General features: G+C 40.5%; 1 protein-coding gene across 14 annotated transcripts in view; it reads right to left on the bottom strand.

Annotated features, from left to right (window-relative positions):
- LOC109577800 (nucleoporin SEH1) overlaps positions 1-20,875 on the bottom strand; it is a 96,896-nt gene that overhangs the window by 70,446 nt on the left and 5,575 nt on the right. For 11 of the 14 annotated variants that reach the window (XR_011563666.1, XR_011563667.1, XM_070778538.1 and 8 more), the window contains exons 3-9: positions 20,315-20,461; positions 18,042-18,253; positions 14,105-14,203; positions 12,102-12,242; positions 11,243-11,400; positions 9,831-9,981; positions 3,031-3,201 (exon numbers count right to left, since the gene is read on the bottom strand). Coding sequence is in view for 12 of the 14 variants with exons in the window: in XM_070778538.1 (XP_070634639.1) it covers positions 3,031-3,201; positions 9,831-9,981; positions 11,243-11,400; positions 12,102-12,242; positions 14,105-14,203; positions 18,042-18,253; positions 20,315-20,461 (1,079 nt within the window). In the remaining 2 variants the exon portion in view is untranslated. Of the gene's footprint in view, positions 1-3,030; positions 3,202-3,474; positions 3,565-6,467; positions 8,855-9,830; positions 9,982-11,242; positions 11,401-12,101; positions 12,243-14,104; positions 14,204-18,041; positions 18,254-20,314; positions 20,462-20,875 lie in introns of those variants that run through there. The other 3 variants (XM_070778548.1, XM_070778547.1, XM_019986645.2) reach the window with 3 other exon arrangements.

The following is a 20,875-nucleotide window of genomic DNA, read 5'->3' as shown; positions in this document are numbered from 1 at the left end:
TCCATAAGTCTTAAATGGTGTATTAGGAAGTCTGGCCTAATCCCATCAGCTGAAAGGAGAGGAAGAAAGAGGGCTTAGAGCCTGGAAGGATATTCTAAGCACTGCCACTACTGGTAAGATGGATAAAATGCAGGACTGTGCTAGGTTCAGTGACAAATCACTCATCTGTGAGTTTAGGTATTACAGACTAATCCAATTACTCAACAAAGTAGGAAAAGTCTTAAGATCAGTAGAAACCTACTAAACTTACCTGAGCATAGATGAAGTTATCCACACTCCTGGCAGAAGCCCACCCCTCCCACTCCAACACCAGTCTCTCCTCCTCAACACTGTCCCATCTCTTGGTGCAGTGCCCCCACACAAAGAAGCCTTCCTCAACCTCAGCCCAGCTATCCCCTGGAGCTACCACCACCTCTGTCCATGCTCCCTCTGCCTCTCAGACCTCCAGCAGGAGTCACTATTGTCCACCCGGCTCCAGTCCTCACTGGAGCCCACTCCCAGTTGGCTTTCATCCCAGGGCCTCACCAAACACTTGTCAACATCACCAATAACCTCTCTGTTGCCTACCCCATGATCCCACGGTCAAGTTTCAGTCCTAGTCTTGGAACTGACAGAATGAAATTCACGCTCCTTCCTCACAGAAATACTTTTTTCACCTGGCTTCCAAAGCACCTCTGTCTGACCCCCACATTCACCAGGGGCTGCTTCACCTCCTTGCTGGGGCCCTCTTCCTCTCCTGGACCTGCACACAGCAAGGCTCCAGGGCTGGCTCCAGGTTCCCCTATCTATCCAGCCTCACTAGATGACTGCCCTCACTTTGGAAGTTTTATATACCAGCCTGGGCCCCTCCCTTGAGCCTCAGATATTCAACTACCTACCTGACATTTTCACATGGATATCCAACAGGCACCTGAAACTTCAACCTTGACTCCACTTCATGGCAACCCCCTCAAGAAAAACCGCTCTTCAATCCTCCCCACAGAGAAAATGACAACTCCGTTCTCCCACTGCTCAGACCAAACCTTCAGGGCCCATGTCCCCACCAACCAGTACAGTCAGGCACGGCATGCCTGTTTCCTGGCACTGCTTACTCTTCTCTTTACAGTTCACCCGTTTAACTACCCTCTCCCACACCAGAATGTGAGCGCCATGAGGGCAGAGACTGGGCCTGTGTCACAGTGAATTCCTATCTAAAGCAGTCCCCTACAAAGTAGACCCTCAATAAATCTGCTGAAGAAAGGAAGGTTTTCAAACTGAGTTAATACAAGCAAATTCATCACCACCTATCGCGTAAGCACCCACCACATCTCAGATCATGCCCCAGTGTTTTCCTCTCTTTGACAGGTCTAATTCCTCTTCTTGATTCCTATAAAGACGTTCAAACTCTCCCACATTAGGATGCAGGAAGTGGAAAACCTGTCCCATCCTTCCTCTGCACGTTACCCATCCCCACCCCACCCCACACACAGCCAAACATCTCATCTGACAGCCTCCCCTTCCATGTTAGGGACACCCAGGACCCTGACCTCAGCTACATAATGCAGTGCACACCTTATACAGACGAATCTCAAACTCAAATGCCTTCAATGACACACACTGTCAGACGACAGGCCTCTAAGAAGAGAGATCAACTAGAAACCAGACTCCACTTGAACCAATTTAAATGCAGTGAAAACACCACAGGCAATCAAAACACACTTGTGAATCTTATTTTTGAGGAAAACACAGGGCTTGTCTAAAACAAACCCAGAATCACTCTCCATCTTTCTGACTCTGCTACAACCACTCTACCCAACAGAAAGGCCTCCTGACCAGTCTCAACGCTTCAGTTCTCACCACCCTACAATTAATCTTCTGCACGGCAATCAAAAGGACCATCAAACATAAGCCAGGTACCATACCCTTCCTGAAAACTTCAATGAACCACCTCATCTTCCACATGTCCCAGCCTCCTGCACCTGTTACTGTAACACCCAAGCACATCCCTGCCCTGGAGCCTAGAATATTCCTTGAGATGTCTGCACAGCTAGCTCCTTCCCAACATTCACCTCAATTCAAATGTCACTTTATAAAAGAGGCGATCCCTTATCATTAAGTGAAACCTAGCCCCATAGTCCATCACAGTCATTTTATTTTCTGCTAGACTGATGACTGCCTTTTTGTATTTGTCTGTCTTCTTCCACTAAAAAGATTTCTTTCTACTAAGAGCAGAAGCCTTGCCTATCCATCCATCACACTTTAAAATCCTGACCAAGTCATCCAGGTAGGCTCCTCAAATCTAGTCTTGTAGCTACTAAGTTACGCATTTACAAACATATTTAACACTTCAAAATATACATTAACTCTTTAAGAGTGATCTCAGCTTAGAAGGAAACAAATCCAAGAAAATTGAGATATTAAGCAAAGGTCATTCATACAACAATCACTATTAAACAGAAACCGTGAAAGACAACTTTGTTTGGCTGCATGAAGCAAAACAACAGTAAATAAGGTGGTTGCCCTCAGGAAGCTAACAATCCACTCGGATACAGTATTAAGTGTAGAAGAGCTTTGCTGCAGGTGCAAGAGTAACACCATCCAAGGGAAGATTCCTCCAGATGTAATCTAATGCCCAGTCTCTCTTTTCCAGAACAGGATTACACTTATTCTAACCCATCCTAAAGCTTTCCTAGAAGAGAAGATCTCCTAATTTCCATCTGTACTGCATTACCAAGCCTCCGTCTCACCTTAAACCAAATCAGTAGGATGTTGTCTTTCCTTTCACTACATTTGAACTAACCAGCCACCTTGGAGATTTCTCTGGATATTTCCCTAAAGCAATAACTTCAAAACTTCTTGCTCGAGTTTACTAATACTTCATTGCTTTCAAGCCTAGATACATACAATATCATGGCCTGCAGCTGTGGACCAGAAATCTACGGGCAAAAAAATATCAGCTGTGGGGAAAAAGCAACGTCAAACTTCCCCAAAGTTCTAAGATACTCTTTATCATTAGATAGGTACTTTAGCATAGCAGTTTTCAAAGCTTACCTTAAAGTTTGCCCTAAAAACTGAAGTCCGGAGAAAAAGTTGATCTTGGAACAGGAAAAGCTCCAGTCAAGTGACCTCAAAATGCTAACAGCGAGTGAAAACACAGTCATAAAAAGAGCTGTCCTCCAGGCGACTGCCTCGAAAGGGACCTCATGCTTAGGGGAACAAAGTCTGCCGTCGGGAGAAAACAAAAGTAGAGCTACCTCAAACACTGTCTCTCTTCCCGTTTTTTCCGTGAAACGACTCGCACGAAGCCGGGAGCCACTGGGACACGGCCTCACCCGCTGGACCGCAGCGCGTCACCCGCGCCTGGCCCGGCCAGTGAGCGGGGGCCGTCGTGTGGGGAGAGGGGGGCGGGACCAGGCCCCGAACAAGATAACCTCGTTCCGGAGGCCCCACTCTTACGGCAGCCCGAATCGCCCTCCCCGACCAACTACCCCTCACCAAGCGCGCGACGCCAGACGCTGCAGCCCAGCCGGCTGAAGGTCCGCTGAGGAACCGGTCAGGCGTCCGTGGTGGGGTTGGGGCGGGGGCGGGGGGGGGGGGGGGGGTGTCCCGACAGCGCGCGTGCGCGCGTCCCCTCACGGTTTCCCGGCCGTACCGCGCGCCCCTCCGATTTACGTCGGTTCGCGGCACGGGCCGAGGGGCGGGGACTCCGAGCCGGCTTTGGATTGGGTGGCGCGAAGGGGCGAGCCCGCTGATTCGCTGAGGGTGAGCGTCCGGATTTGAAGCGGGAAGCCGCGGCCGGCGCAAGGGCGCGGCGCCTGCTTTACCTGTAGCCAGAGGCGGCACTGTGCGCAAAGACCTACTTCGGGTGGACAGGACAACTGACACACCCCCGAGTTCGGGTCGGAAGTGTTGGCATTGTCCCTACGGGAGCAGACACTGACGTGTGTGGCCACCTGCCTCACGTTTACACCTAGAGCGCTCCCGTTAGAAGTCTTATCATGGGCGCGCGCTACACTGAGTCTCCTGTGTGGGGCAGTAAGGTTGGTCCCAGGTGGAGAGGGACAAGATGAGACGGTCGGTCCTTAATTGCCTTCCTCCGTCTCCGTCCTCCTTAGGTCACGAATCCCATCACCAAAGCCTGCTCAGCATAAGGCCCTATTTTACAGAAACCACTCCTTTCACTTTCCTTTATCCCAGGATTTATTGCATACAGTTCCTCTAACAAATTTAACTCCTTAACTTTATCCATTCGACGGTTGTTGAATGCTGACAGGCACAGCACACTTCGGACTTTAACAGGCTCTACTCCTAATTTTAGCCTGGTGGGAAAAAGACATCCTCTTACAACTTGACCTTCTACCTCCTCTAAAGTACTGCTCAGTGACCCTCCATGGATGCCCTTTTCACTTTTTTGTCTCTACCTTTGGAAACGCTGTTATCTCTCTGTGCAGAGAATAAAACACCCACCCTTCCTTCTGTTTATCACACAAAGACCACTCTCTCTCCTATACTTAATTGCCTCCTTGCACACCTTATTTGTCACTCATCCCATGTTTTCTGGCTTGGCCCTGAACACTACTTGCACACTTGTTTTAATTAATCAGGACTGGCCTGTCAAATTCAGCGACGTCTCCACAGTTCTCTTGCCATCTCCTTGAAACCTATCCTCGGCATTCAACTACCCCTAATTCTACCTGTGTCCACAATGAACAAAGTTTAAATGGAGAAAAATCTCAAGAGTTTCTCAATCTTGGAAAAATAAACCAAAGACTTAGCTCTAAGAGCTGAAAAGATGCTACCTGAGAGTAAAAAGCAACCCTTTGTCTACACCACACACTAGCAGTGAACTGCTGGACTGTGTCCATGTGACAGACTGTCACCCACCCTGAATCCCTCAGACCCAACTCACTGTCCTTCCATCATAAAGATTAAGTGACCAGAGCTCTCCCCCATGCCACCGAGCAACCTGACCGTAACAAAGAACTATACTCAAAGTATGTACAGGAAAAGAGCCCAGACTCTGATGCCAAACGGCCTAAATCTCAGTGCTCTCACTTCCTAGCTGTGCAGCCTGCATGTGGCCTCATCTGTAAAATGGGGATCATCAGCGCACTTGCCTCAGAGGACTGCTGTGAGGATCAAGTCACTTAACGTGCACCCAGAAGAGCACTGGCACATGGAAAGCACTCAGGCAACATTAGCTGTTATCTGACCAGCTGAAAGGGAAGAGTAGACCCCCCATTGAATTTCAAAGCTGTAATTCCAGGTAGAGCTTGAAGCAGCCCCACGGCAGGGATTCAGTTAAGGTGGATGTCTCACACCCCCTTTACCAACTGCACCTCAACACCAAGATCCAGCACCTTCTAGAGTGTGAACACAAGGTATGTGTGCAGATTCATCTCCCACTAGCTCCCCAAATGCACCTTATTCTTTCAGTGGATTAACACTTAATCCTCTTGCCTCTTCTATTTGGGCCATCACCCTGGACTCCACCCTCCTCCACTTTAAGTATTCCAACCTGTCAAAATCCCACATCCCTTCCAAATCCTGCTGACTCACATAAATCCCTTTCTTTAATGCCTCCTGTACCATTCAACCTTCACTGTGAAGCTAAATCTTTATTAGTTTGTAAATTATGTAAATGCCTTCTCCCACTAGAATGAATGTGTACAGACTACCTCTTTTTTTACATATCCCAAAGTGTTGGCACAGTGTCTTGCACACAGAAGATGCCCGATATTCACTAAATTACCCCAGACTGCTTCCCTGGTGGCTCAGATGGTAAAGAATCCACCTTCAATGCAGGAAACCTGGGTTCAATCCCAGGGTCAGGAAGAGCCCCTGGAGAAGGGAATGGCAACCCACTCCAGCATTCATGCCTAGAGAATCACTTGGAGAGAGGAGCCTGGGAGGCCCAGTCCATGGGTCACAAAGAGTTGGACACGACTGAGCAACTAACACTTTTAATGTTTCACCCCAGATACCTCTATAATGATTGAAATCTAACTTGAATTCTTAATTCTGAGTTAGATCCAGACTTAAAGTGAGACCTCTTGCTTTGAACTAAGTAAGTCGATTAGTCTAAAGTAAGTCCTTTAACAGAAGGAAGACTTCACCTTAAATTAAAGCATAATGGACCTTATTTATCCTTGCATGTGAAAAAGCTCTTGGGGTTTAAGAGGAGAGTGTCTATTGATAGGAAAGTGTCTTAGAAAATTAGATTTTAAGTTATACATTTATAACAGCTCTACCATCAATGTGTGATTAGCTGACAGGCACATGAAATGCTGTTCAAATAGTCTAAGTAGACATCTGTTGGATCTAGATGTTAGTTTACATACTAACTTTCTACCTTCTAAATTAATGCCATGATCATCCCTCAGTTTCTGATTGTTGGGATTTTTTTTAGCAATGTGATATTTTAGGAGATATAAGCTTTACAAACCATCAAATACAATACATTCTATTTTTATAAGGCAACAGATTCATATATTTAAAAATATATTTTATTAAATAATCTACTTGGAGAATAATTACAAAAGCTTTAAACAGTAATTCCAAGTAGTGAAAGGCAGTTTTCTTTAAAAGAAAAAAAAGACCAGTCTTATTATGTTTTGCTGCTTTATACACAGGAATGATTTATTTTACAAACTAGTCAGTTGCAACATTAGCCTAAAAAATCAAAAACAGTTTTTAATATGTCTCAAAGGCAAGATGAACTTTATGATATGCTTTCACATTAACCAGTATGACAAACCATAAGAAACTTAACACCATAACAGTTCAAAATAAAATGTACAGAACAGGCACTTTGAAGTCAACCATTTGTGTGTAACTCACAGTTAATGTTGTGTGTACACGTCTCATTATTTCATCAAAGGTTATCAACCAATGAAACAAATATTCCTTTGATGCAAAAGCACAAACACATTTAGGTTCCAAACACCATGTTTTGGTTGTAATACATGCAAGACACGCCCTAAATTAGAAACATCTTCTGAAAGAAAAACAAAAAGCCAGGAATGAAAGCATTTACAAGCACTTGAATAAGGCCTTTAAGTGTTATATCAGTGTTTTTTAAACCCCTTCATTCTCAGGTAAGGGATTAAGAGGCCGAGAGAGAGATCGTCTGCGAGGGTGAGGATACTGGAGACTGGCAGTGTCAGCATCGCAAGAGTGCTCTACCAGAGGAGGAGGAGGAGGAGGAGGAAGGAGCTGGGCATAACTGGACCATCTCGATCCAGCCCGTGGGGAATCCAGAGGGGGAAAGAAATACCTGAAACAATGAAGACAGGAACAAAACACCAAAACAAAACAAAAACAACAGAGAGAAAAAAAAAAAAAAAAACAGAAGAAAAAGAGAAAAGTAGTAAATACAAAGAGAACCAAAGAGGGGAAAACACATGCTAGAAAAAAAAAAGCTTTAGTATATTCATGCCAAAACTAACAGAACATAACAGCAAAATCAAGACCCTTACTCAAATCAGGCTTGCTTAAGCCAAGTATAGAAACTTGAAAAAAGAAATAGAATCTGTTTAACTTAAAATGTTCAAAAAAAATCTTCAGTATGAATGTTACAAAAGAAGACATTAATTATATAATTTAAAACATTTTCTAATCTCTCAGAAACAAACTGATGCTATCCTGAAATTTACATATCACATAAGCTTTTCTTTAAGCAAGGCTTCCCCTGTAGCAACAGCAGTTTTAGTGCACACATGACTCTCAGGACCAATTCAGGGAGACGTTCACATGGTATGCCCAGCTACTGCAACATACTTTCCAAGAAACACAGTCTTTGAACACACTTAGTTGTTTTTCTGCAAAAACCTTTGATTAGTACAAAATGTTGATAAATAAAAGGGCTCAAAAATATGTTCTACTGTTAGCCTACTATAACTTACCCGTAATACTTTAGCATTTTCTCAAAAAAAGATTTATAGCTCTGTCATCAGAGGATATGAACTAAATGAAGCAGCCAACAAAATTAAGAAAATCCTGGGACATGGAACCTGGAGGTTTAACATGCATGCACAATTTCAGCAAAGCTTTATCTGCTTCATATAATATATTTCCAAATTTTGACTTGAAGGAAACCTTAAGCCATGAAATCACACCATAAAAATATACAAGCACATATTAGAAATATTTACCTCTTTAGTGAATATAAACTGAAAACTTACAACAATGTTTTCATTTTACTACCAAAATATAAATGAAGCAATACCAAATGTTGTCTGGCTACAAACTGTACAGTCAAGTTACTGTCACTACTATTTCTCTCACTCTTTCACTAATAATACTTTAAACATTTCAAAGAAATAACAGAGTTATACTGAATAGTATCATGTATAAACCAATTCTACAAAAAGTAAACAAATTAGCACTCAAAACAATCTTTATGAAAAATACTTACTCAATCCTCAAATTGAAATTATAAAAATTCATTTTAGCCTACTGTTTTAGAAAATAAAAGACAGAAGTCTATATACATTCTCCAGATGGAATAGTGATATTTTCCCTCCTCCCAACTACTGAGGATGGTAACAATCTTAAATGTTAAAACCCGTGAGTTTCAGAAACATTTCAAAAAATTGTTTTGGTGACAGTGTCTCAACAAAAAGCCTCTCCATTTATATTTCAAAAATTTTAAATAAGTGTCAATAAACTGGCTAGTACAAAAAAAATGATATACACTGTATTTTTAAAGGCCTTTTGGATTGCGTTTAGTAGTAAGCAGGCTGCTGGTGTATCTTGGGAGAGGTCAAACGGCGCTGGGGAAGGGGAAAAGGAGCTCGCTTTCCATTCCTGTGTGCATGCAACAAGCAGCAAAACAGCAAAGTTACTCCAGTTAGCTGGTACTCAGCTGTGCTTTCTGTTAAAGGACATAATACAAATGGAGAAGGGAAAATGCATCACAGATCTAACACACATGGTTATTGGCACAATAAGAACACAGATCAAAACTTCAAAGCTCTTTACAAAAAAAATATGCAGTACAGGCAGCAACCAAACACTAGATTTTTTTTTAAAAAAAGAATTAACACTAGTATCTTCTGCTTCATGAAATAATCTTTGGTACCTGAAGTTGTTTTTATACAAATACTTAAAAATCAAAAAGCAGGACTTCTTTATAAAAATATAATAATATAAAAATAGGAAATTTAAAATACAATTCTCTTAAATTGACAAAAGAACCATTACAGTATAGTTTGTTAAGGCTGTGCTTTAAATTTTCCTTAATAATATTCCAAATTATTCACAAAGACATGTTAAAATAATTTTACCTTACAAATTCATATTTGAAATTTGAATATGAAAACAAAGGATGACTCTAATGACATCAAACATGCTTTGCGAAGCTAAAATGTACTAAAAATTCTAAAAATCAATTCAATTTACCATTTCCTCTTACAATCTACATGAAAGTTTTAAACACACACACAAAAAAACACTTAACTCACTCTTCTACAAAGCCTTAGTTCATGTGTTTTATATACAATTTTAGTTTAACCTGACTCAAAGGCTACCCTCCCAGCACTAATGACACTGACTCCTCTGGATTACAAGCCCCAGCGCTGTCCCACACTTCCTCTTCATCTCGCTACTTCCCAGTTACAGATGTCCCTGGTAGACCACTAAGGATCACAATATCATAACCTACCTGTAAATATTATGACCAAGTAATAAACCAAACACAGAGATACTAAAGTGCTTTCTCTTCTAGTGTCACAATTATGTGCGAATTTCTTGATTCAATCTAAAAACCCACAAAATAACACACCTTCAGTACAGCTACCTGAATGATTTAAAAAGAAGATAATTGCTAGTTTTCTCACAAAACAGCCTACCTGCCAGCAGAAGATCCATTTAGTGAATTCTGAAGACTTGGGATATTTGAACCTACGGACGGATTTGAGTTTCCCTGCTGAGAACTCCCATTGACAGGGCTCCCATTACCTTTCAGAATGCCAGTACACTTCCAGTTGTCCATATAGTTAGCTGGAAGGAAAGTGGTCAACACATCAACATGACTAACAACTATGTTTCAGTGCACAAATCTACAATTAAAGAAATAAGAGAGACCTATGGGCTATGCATCTCTTAGGATTAATGGCAAAGACATTTTTTAAATGAAACATTAAATATTTAATGAAACATTAAATATTAGATATTTAATAAAATATCTCAATTTTAACAATTATTTTTTGAAGTTTTTTAAAGAATTACTAATTTAAAAAACAAAACTTTCACCACTCCTTTCCTTACAAGATACATATTGACAGATGTAAGCTACTACATTATCACCAAAATAAATTCTGTCTTCATTACAATGAATTCCAGGTATGATGTGTGGGTAACAAAGTCACATTCTCAGTTAAGCAGGTGTAAGTCACGCGAGTATCTAATGTCCCCATGGATGTAGGTAACAGAACCTCTGGGGTCTGAGTGGCTTATCCAGCTTGGCCAAATGGTTTGGATGTAAAACTGGTCACTAAAGACACCGAGCCCAGGAAATCCAAGTAGGGAGCCTGCTGGGTGGAGTGGGGCTGTCCTGACTAAAGTCCAGAGGTAGACAGGGCAACAGAGACCCTGAGGCCTGGCTGGTTCTACCACAGCCAAAAGCTGACCCCGGGAGACTCAGTCAAACTGCATTTTGGGAACGGCCACTTCTCAGGGGAAGGGAACTGGGCTGTAATCACATCCTCAGAAAGGGATGCTGCCAACTAGAGTGGTGCACAGACTATGGCACCCTTGCCCAGTGGATAAACATCCATGGAGAAGAGCAGACCACAACACCCACAGTGTCAAATGTCCACAGCGCCTTCTCTCTGCTTGGCATTTGTAAAACTTTTACAATCAGTGGCCTCAAGATTCTCTAACTTTTGGGAGCTGTAGAGAAGTGAGGAAGACCCTAAATTTTCTTCGAAGTGCTAATTGGCTAAAGCAGTTGTTCAATCAAGAGGTGACTGTATCCTGAGTCTGTAGAGAACTCATACAAGTTATGCCCATAGCAAATGGTATCTTTGGAGGTAATGTATATTCTGTCACAATTAGTTCTACTTTATTCCACATGGAAATGTAATTTAATTAGTCAATCACTGCTATGAACTAGGTAAAATGATAGAGATTCAAAACAATATGAGACATTAATTTAAAAGTAACCATAGACATTTTTTTCAAAATATTTCAGAGTTTACATTTCTAAGGGAAAATTCTAAAGTATCAACATACAGCAACAATTCTTCCACTGAACTATTACCTTTCCACAACCTCACACAGCCATCGTCTCCTGAAGATGCCAGCACTGTTCCTGTTATATTCCAACTCACTCGCCAGACCTGAGAATTATGATTATCAAACTGAGCCACGATATGGATTTCAAATTTTGTTGGCCCACCAGAGGAAGTAAGTTCTTTCCTGTTAATAAAAAAAAAAATTCCTAAGGAATTCTGAGTATGGACACACACATACACTCATACACTCTCATTGTTCTAAATAATAACAATGGTCTCACATACATGCCACCAGAAGGTCATATCCATATCCACCCCCGACCTCTGTAACAGCTTACTGAGAGCTGGGCCAAGTCACTTTCATTTGACTCCCCAGTACCTGGCATGATCCTACCGCATAAAAGATACTCAGCGACTAAAGAGGATTTTATTCCCCACAAAATGCTGAAGAATAAGAGAGATGAAAATGATTACTTTTTAAAAAGAAAAGTAGTAGGAAGAATAAGAAAAGGGAAGAAAGAAGGGAAAAAAAGAAAAAAAACTGAGGTTCAGAATTCCAAAATTAAAGCTAAATAGGTTATTCACAAGAATGTCTCAGCGCTAATTTTCCCTAAGTAGACTGCCACCTCTCATTCCTTCAAACATGTATAGCGTCCAATTATATTCAGAGGATCTAATTCATTTTTAGTATCTGCCTAAATAAAACACAACTAAGAAAACATATCTCTCTCTTTACTCAATTCCCCATTCCCTAAAGTCATATATTTATAGATAAAATGTTCATTAATCTATTATTCAGATCATTCTTGCGTCTACACTTTCCTCCACAAATGCATATAAGCAAAAGGTAAGAGAATTTTCAAAGTAGTTGTTTCAAAAACTCACCTCACAGGCTTTAATGTAAAAATTCTCACGTCTTTGGTTGCTATGGCAAGAATGTGGAAAGATCGTCCCAAGTTTGGAGCAAAAGCGATATCATGGACAGGGTCTGTGACAGTCAGGAGAGTTTCAGCTTTTGCATATTTCCTAATGAAAAAACAATTCACCTTAAAATTATCATAAATGAAAATTTTTAAAAGCCACATGTCTAGGTATCTCCATTATTCCATCTTGCTCATATGTAGTAGTATTCACCTCTGCTGTATGCAGTACGTCACAGCACCAACCTCCAGGAACTGAGACTGTGACCTAAGGAAAGGGGCGTTTGCAGATATGATTAAGGATCTCAGGGTGACAGAGAACAGACATTAGAGGAGAAGCCATGTTAAGACCAGGCAGAGACTATAGTTATGCTGCTCAGCCAAGGAACTCCTGGAGCCTCCAAAAGCTGGAAGAGACAAGGAAAGAGTATGAAGGCAGCAAGCCTTGACAATACCTTGATCTCAGATTTCCAGCCTCCAGAAGTATGAGAATAAACTTCTGATTTAAGCCACCAATTTGTAGTAATTTGTTTCGGGAGCCCTAGGAAAGTAATATAACCTCCCAGGTTTCTTCCTTCAATTTTCTTAAGTTTAGCTTCAAACAGAGTTTACGAAAAATTAGAATGAGATCTTGCTTTGTTAGCTATTAATGTCTTTTTTAAGATAAAGGATACCTGAATTTCCTAAGATTTGAGTGTAAAGAAAAAAGTTGAGCCAATAACAGGAAGAACTGAATTTTTTTAAGTGATGATAAAGAAAACTATACCAGAGCTACCCTGGTGGCTAAGTCTTAAAAAATCCGCATGCCAATGCAGGATACAGGGGTTGAACCTCTGATCCAGGAAAAGTCTCACATGCCACGGAACAACTGAGGCCCATGCATCACAACTACTGAGCCTGTGCTCTAGAGCCTGAGAGCCGCAACTACAGAAGCCTGCTTACCCTACAGCTCGGGACTCTGCAAAAAGAGAAAAGCTACTGCAATGAGAAGTCCACTCACTGCAACTAGACAGTACCCCCCACTTGTTGCAACTAGAGAAAAGCTTGAGCAGCAACAAAGACCCAGCACAACCAAAAGCAATAAATAAATAAATAAAATTAAGGAAAAAAAAATCTCTGAAAAAAGGGAAGCTATACCAAAGTCTATTTCCACATTTCAGGAAGAGTTAAACGACCATCTGATCCTGTTACCCTTCAATTCGGAAGTCTTTTAACAGCTTCAGAATACCCTTAAGATAAAGACTGGACACTAAGCAGGAGGTCTTGAAGACATAAGCCCTGCGGGTTTCCCACCATATGGTCTCCCTTTGACCCATTATGTTCCAACCACAGTGAGATTACACTGGCTCACTCTCTCCACCTAGAAAGTTGCACTGTCTCTGTCTGGCCAACTTCTACTCATTCTACCATCTTTCTTGAATCAATCTTCCAGTTTATAAAATTCATCACCATTTTGCATTTTTTTGTTTTCCATGCATGATGGTACATACTGGGAGACCAAGTTTACCTTTTCCTCTACATCACTCTGGAAAAGGGAAATGGCACCCCACTCCAGTACTCTGGCCTGGAAAATCCCATGGGCGGAGGAGCCTGGTAGGCTACGGTCCATGGGGTCGCTAAGAGTAGGACACGATTGAGCGACTTCACTTTCACTTTTCATTTTCCTGCCTTGGAGAAAGAAATGGCAACCCACTCCAGTATTTTTGCCTGGAGAATCCCAGGGACAGAGGAGCCTGGTGGGCTGCCATCTATGGGGTCGCACAGATTCGGACACGACTGAAGTGACTTAGCAGCAGCAGCAGCAGCTACATCACTCAATTTAGTTATTACCAGAACAGAGAACTTCGTATATCATAGGAAATCAGTAAATATGACAAATAATGCATAACTGAATTAATGAATAAAGAAATAACATTTTTAAAAATTAAATGCAATTCATAACAATAACTAAACCAAAGTAGTACTGACCTGGTGTTTTCATTATATTCGAAAATCTGAACCTTGGCCATTGCATTTGGACTACTGTCATCACTTCCTACAGCAATCATGGGAGCATGAGCACGAGAGCTGGAAAGGAATAAAAAAATGTGTTTTCTCAATTATAACATCAACACACATATAGTTCAGAGAATTAAAAACTCATCCAGCAGCTGTGCAACCCACTGGTCAGCTGTGGACTAGACCCCTGCTATGCCCAGTGCTGCACTCCCAGGAAGGGTACCCCAGAGGTCTCATCTGGGGACCAAGGACACCAGCCTTTCACCATATTTCTACCACATTTTCTTATGGCTGAGATAGAAAGTAGTCCTTTTCCCCAAAGAAAAGGCTTCAAGCATTCAATTGATTAAAAAAAAAAAAAAACAAAAACACTTAAGAGATCTTAGAATTTTTCTTCCTAAAAATATCTGGTCATTAACTATTACATGAAAAGTAACTTTATGGTGACCAAATTCATGGCAAAAAAATTTTTTACATGCTTTGCACAAAAAGAATCCCATCCCAATGGAGGAGGAAAGCAGAAAAGACCATCCCTAGGAAGGCATGCCTATCATTCTTTAAGTCTCCACACTCATTTGTAGCCAACTACATTTTTAAAAGGCAAAAGATAAGCAATAAGAGAATGAACTCTGAGGTGAACTCTAGGTTAATTTTTTTTTTCCATTTCTATGTCTAATTACTTAGATATTGATTTCCCTTGCCTCCCACATTCAGATTAAGTAATACCTCTATGAAAGTGACATAGAGGTACTATTTAACCTTGATGTTTAAAGATTGTTTAGTCTTGACGTTGTGATCTGCCAGTCTCATAAAGCTGAAAACAAAATGTAATTAAAAAAAAAATTTAGGTCTTTATTACTAAAGCTTCTGATAACCAGATCAAATCACCTAATATAAGGAAAATACCAAGTAAACTGTAAAGTGCTATAGTGACAAAATAAAATTACAAGTTATATACTATAATTCTTGGCTATTTGAAGGGGTGTAAATTACAGTAGTTTCTCACAAGATTTTCTTCTTTCAGTGTTCCACAGATTATTCTTTCACAATGTTAAATATCTGAGCAAGGACAAGTACATTTACAATAATATATTCTAAAATCACTGAAAATATAAATCATTTGTTAAATATTCTAAAAAACAAATTCTAAAACATCCAGATAACAACCTGAATTGAGGATTATCTCATTTGTATATTTAGAAAAAAAAAGATCACACTTAAACCATCTTCCAAACATGGCTCATAACTAAACAGTGAGCAAAACCATCCAATTCTCTGAATACAGGAGACTGATCATCTGCAACTCCTTTCTATACCTCCATGAAAAGATGAAAGAATACACCGTAAGAGTGCAGAAATCAGAATATGCCATCAGAAATCAAGAAATCTGGAGGAATTCCAGGAAGCAGAAGGACATAAGACAGCAAAAAAAAAGCTAAGGGAAAAAGAGCTCAACCACTACCACTAAAGAGGAAATTCTAGAAGCTACAACCTCTAATCAATAAACAAACAGCAAATCAATCAACCAACCAACCAATTGTAATGAGTCATGGGGCACTCATGAACAAAAACAAGAGTGGCTCTGTATTATTGTAGCAGGGTGATGGATATATAAGAGTCTATTGTATTATTACTATATTTGAAATCTTTTCTAATAAAGAAAAAATACCTGGAAACATCCTGGTTAAATTTTAGAAATCCATTATCTTAAACCATACAAAGCAATTCCAGGAGGTTTAATGATTTAAGAGTGAAAGTATAAGTGGCTCAGTTGTGTCCGACTCTTTGCGACCCTCATGGACTATACAGTTCATGGAATTCTCCAGGCCAGAATACTGGAGTGGGTAGCCTTTCCCTTCTCCAGGGGATATTTCCAACCCAGGGCTCGAACCCAGGTCTCCTGCATTGCAAGGCAGATTCTTTACCAGCTGAGCCAGAAGGGAAGGCAAACCCAAAAACCTTTCAGATTACACTTGATAACATCAAGGTGGAAAAGAATTTCTCAAAAAAAAATAAAAGCACAACAACATAAAAGACTTAAATGTGGCCATATTAAAATTCAGAACTTTCTGCAATCAGAAGTCATTATATTGTCAAAATGGACAAACCACAAACTCACAGAATATACTTGCTTCTCAAAGTAGTAGTAAGATAAAATCCTAAAACTTTCCAGAAAGAATAGGCTCCCTACAAAAGATCCAGTATCAGACTGACCACACACTTCCCACCAACTAAAATTTAAAAGATTCAAGAATCCTTTAAAATCTCTGAAATTCTTACATTTTGAACTTAACCAAAGTTCTAGAGCTAGACAAACTACAATTAAGCATGGAGTAAAACTAAGACATTTTTAGGTGTTCTAGAGTTTATAGTTTGCCATCAACCCCTATGGAGGAAAAAAAAAAGTTACTTTAAGAGCTGCGTGACCAAAGGAAAACAAAAAATCCAAAGACAACTCATGATATTAGAACTGTGACACCTAAATATAACTCGAAGTAAAGGAATCAATAACAAGAAAAGAGCACCTGTCAAAGTCAATCTCACATTATTCTGTGAACTACAGCCATGAAAACAGATTAATCTGTGTCTAGAATGAATACTATCTAGTCTTACAAATTCAGTTGCTACTTAGTATTTTGAATCAACTTATAATCAAAAGATAAAAGTAAAAAATAAAACTGACAATATATGACTGGGACCGTCTTACCAAAAATGATGTTGTTGGAACAACGTATCTGCTAAAATTGTGTGAAAAAAGATAAAAGTACTTTTACGTGTACTAAATGTTTACAAAACATAAAGACAAATACTATAAATCTTGTCACTATACAAGCAGTGTAACAAAACATTAGGAAATGAGAGAGTGAGTGTGTGACAGAGGCAAAAAAGAGCTAATTTCCTCTTTTTTAAAAGAGAGGTGAGTCAACATACAGTCTGAAAATTGATAAATCACTAAGTGGAGAAGTATTTGAATTATGACAATTACATACAACTGAAGAACAACAAATAAAATATCTTGTCACATCTTCACAAATAGAAAGCTTTCTTAATGTGCTAAAGTCATCTTTCACAGACAGAGTATAAATTGTTTAAAGATAACATGGCAAGAACCAGAGACACAAGGAAACCACTTAAAATAGTGACAGTCTTAGAATCACACTCTGTGCAGCAAGGAAAGGAGTAAGATAGGACTAGATGCACTAAGACAAAGGAAAACACACACGATGGGGGGACCTCCTTGCTGGTCAAGTGGTTAAGAATCTACCGTCAAACGCAGGTGACGTGGGTTTGATCCCCAGTCGGGAAACAAAGATCTCACAAGCCACGTGGCAACTAAGCCTGGGCACCACAAGTACTGAGCCCACACACCTCAACTACAGAGCCCCTGTCCTCTGGAGCCTACATGTCACAACTAGAAAGAAGCCCCTGCACTGCAACGAAAGCTCTCTCGTGCTGCAACTAAGATCCGACGTAATCAAAAAGAATTTTAAACTAGAATTTTTTTTAAAAGCCCACAATGTATTTGTAAGTTTAAGAAGCAAACTGCAAAAAAGCAAAATGTTAGACCTATACACGTCTGTGTGTTTTGGGTCCACTTGTACAGGATAGCATATACCTGGGTGTGTTTGTGTATATATATCTGTGTGTTTACAAAGGCAGTAAATATTTACTTGTATATACATGGGAAAAGTTCAGAAAGTGCACCAGAATGTTTACAGTGGCTAGCTTCTTCTATGGAGTAGAAATAGAGGGATAAGAGACATGACAGGGTGGAGAAAAGAGAATTATTACTCTACATAATATATATTTTTAAAAATAGATAAACAAGACCACTTAAGAAAAGCATATGCAAAAAAATAAAGCATCTGATGCTAAGTGTAATGATTACTAGGCTTCTATCACCTACCTTGAAGGGTTCCAAGAAATACAACTACAGCTGAGTTTGCATGATATCTCATGCTGCAGAGACCATTGGCTGAGATTCATGACGTCTGGAGCCTCGTAGATTCTAACTATCCCATCTGCTGAACATGTTGCTAACATGAGACCCATATGCTTAGGAGCAAATTTCACATCGGTAACGGACGTTCTGCTGTCCACCAGCGTTGTCCTCTTGACCTGAAAAAAAAAAAAAATGTAAATTACACACAAAAAGAAAGGATGTCAGAGTGAAAGAACACAGGCTCTGAATCACAGAGATCCATTGCCACTTCCTCAGAAAACTGTACAACCTTGAAAAGACACTCAAAACCTGGGGAGGCCTCGATTTCCTCCAAAGGACTTGTCAAAACACCATGTAACATAAGCTCACAATCAGTGACCTATAATCAGCTGCTCCTTTAATGCAGAAGAAAGAAGACCTTGTGAAGCCTAACTTTATTAAATTAGATAAATTCTTTCTTCTTAAGCAGTGTGTGTGCACTACATCAGTTGTGTCTGACTCTTTGCAATCCTATGAATTGTAGCCCACCAGACTCCTCTGTCCATGGGATTCTCTAGGCAAGAATACTGGAATGGGTTTGCCATGTCCTCTTCCAAGGGATCTTCCCAACTTTGGACTGAACCCAAGTCTCTTACGTCTCCTGCATTGGCAGGTGGGTTCTTTACTACTAGCACCCCCTGGGAAGCCCTTAGGCAGATAGGAGAAAAGCAGAAAATGTTAGAATTTTCATACGGGCAGTTTTGCCATGCAAAGCAGGCTGCAAACTGCCTTAAGATCCTTTAACAGCAAAAAGGAGGGAGTACAACTTCTCCTGTCAAGTCTAAGTGCTGGTTAACCCTGCTCGGATCAAGAGTATCCACTTTTAAAAGAAGGCATGCAGCAGAGACCAAGAGAATGGTAGGAAGCTGGTGTTCTGGAAATTAGGGAACCCCAGCAAGGCAGATACCAACCAGCTACTGCCCGGCTCCTACATGAGCTGACTTTTGACTGAAACTGTCAACAAAAATTTAGAAATCAACAGCTTACTGTCTATAGTTTTGGGACCCAACTCCTATAAGTTGGGTTCAGGAATGGTAGCAATTACAGGATTATAATATAAATAATTAATATAACACAAATGCTGAAACACTAAATACAAATCATTAAGTTTGAAGAAAAAAATCCTTCATATTGCCACCACTCTCCAAATACGGTCACTTGATTTTCAACAAGGATGCCAAAGACCATTCTATAGGGAAAAGACAATCTTCTCAATGAAAGGTGCTCAGAGAACTGGACACTGAAGTGCAAAAGAGTTACGATAGATACCTGCCTTATGTCACATACAAACATTAACTTTATGAGTCAAAGGCCTAAACATAAGCACTGAACTATAAAACTCTTAAAAGAAAATTCTGGCCAGAGTCTCCATGACAATGGATTTGGCAATGACTTATGATACGAGAAACACAAGGAAACAAAAGAAAAACTAAACTATACTTCATGAAATCCTTGCACATAACCCTTGCACACTCTATGAAGAGACTGGAGAGGCAACTTAACAGAATGAGAAAGTAGATTTGGAAATCACATATCCGTTAAGGAAATAAAGTACATAAAGAATTCCGACCTACAACTCAACAACAAAAAATGGACAAAGGACTTGATTAGACATTTCCCTAAAGAAGTAAAAGGGTTCTGCTAACAATTTCAATTCTGGAGAGGGGTTGGGGGCTAATCCTCACACCCACAGACAATTCTGACACCAGAAGGGTGTCCAAGGAGAATTTAACTCAGTTTTGACACTAACTACCTGTAGATAGCATCAGATTTTGGAGCACAGAGTTCAGTCCCACAAGACCGTCATTCTTCAGGTACCAATCCAAAACCCGGGTGTTACCTGTGCTTCTCACTGCCTGCTCTAACTCAGGAACAGTCACATGGAAGAGACCCAAGGGTACAGTCAGGGACAGGCACAGAGCCCCCACGCTCCTGCCAGCGCCAGGTCCCCAGATCTCCACCAGCCCAGGAGCCTCCAAACCCCATCCTTTAGGGTTTTTATGGAGGCCTCATTACATAGGCATGAATGACTAACTCACTGGCTAATGGTGATCAGTCAATCCACAGCCCTCTCCCGACCCTGTAGGTCAGAGGGGTGGGACTGAAAGTCTCACTTCCCCAAAGTGTCCTTAGAAAGATCACTGCTCTTCCGATGCTCTGGCTTCCATCCGCCCACCCACAGCTAATAAATGTCTCACCCAGTGGCTCTGTCCGCGCAGTTTATCATTTGATTCTCCTACTATTTCTTCCCAGACAGCAGCTGTTCGGTCAAAAGAACAGGAAGCCAAAACCTGTCCAAACTCAGGATGGGCCCATGTCACACGCCACACAGATCCACTGTGTGTCTGAGGAATCAAAAAAAGAAAAAAGAGGAGTTTACTCATTTTTCACACATATGTCACTTGAAGAAATAGAATACAGATATTTTTACCTCAACAAATGGAAAAAGCTGCTCAATTTAACATTTAAAAATTTAACTTCTAGGGAATTTCCTGGTGGTCCAGTGGTTAGAATGCCACACTCCACCACAGGGGGCACGGGTTCAATCTCTGGTTGGGAAACTAAGACGCTGCATGCCATGCAGCATGGCCAAAATAAAACAAGATAAATTCTAGAACTTTTAACTTAGAAGATACTTCATCTTTAGGATTACAGCTCTTCTGGAGTCAAGTTCTTCTAACATTTTATGAATTTAAAAAAAAAACCCTTCTGGATAAAGTTGACCTTTTCCAGTGCTACTAACAGAAACCTGGTTCAGA

The sequence above is a fragment of the Bos indicus genome, chromosome 24 (genome assembly GCF_029378745.1).
Source record: "Bos indicus isolate NIAB-ARS_2022 breed Sahiwal x Tharparkar chromosome 24, NIAB-ARS_B.indTharparkar_mat_pri_1.0, whole genome shotgun sequence".
Classification (NCBI taxonomy): domain Eukaryota; kingdom Metazoa; phylum Chordata; class Mammalia; order Artiodactyla; family Bovidae; genus Bos; species Bos indicus.
This window is presented reverse-complemented; position numbering and strand designations above follow the sequence as displayed.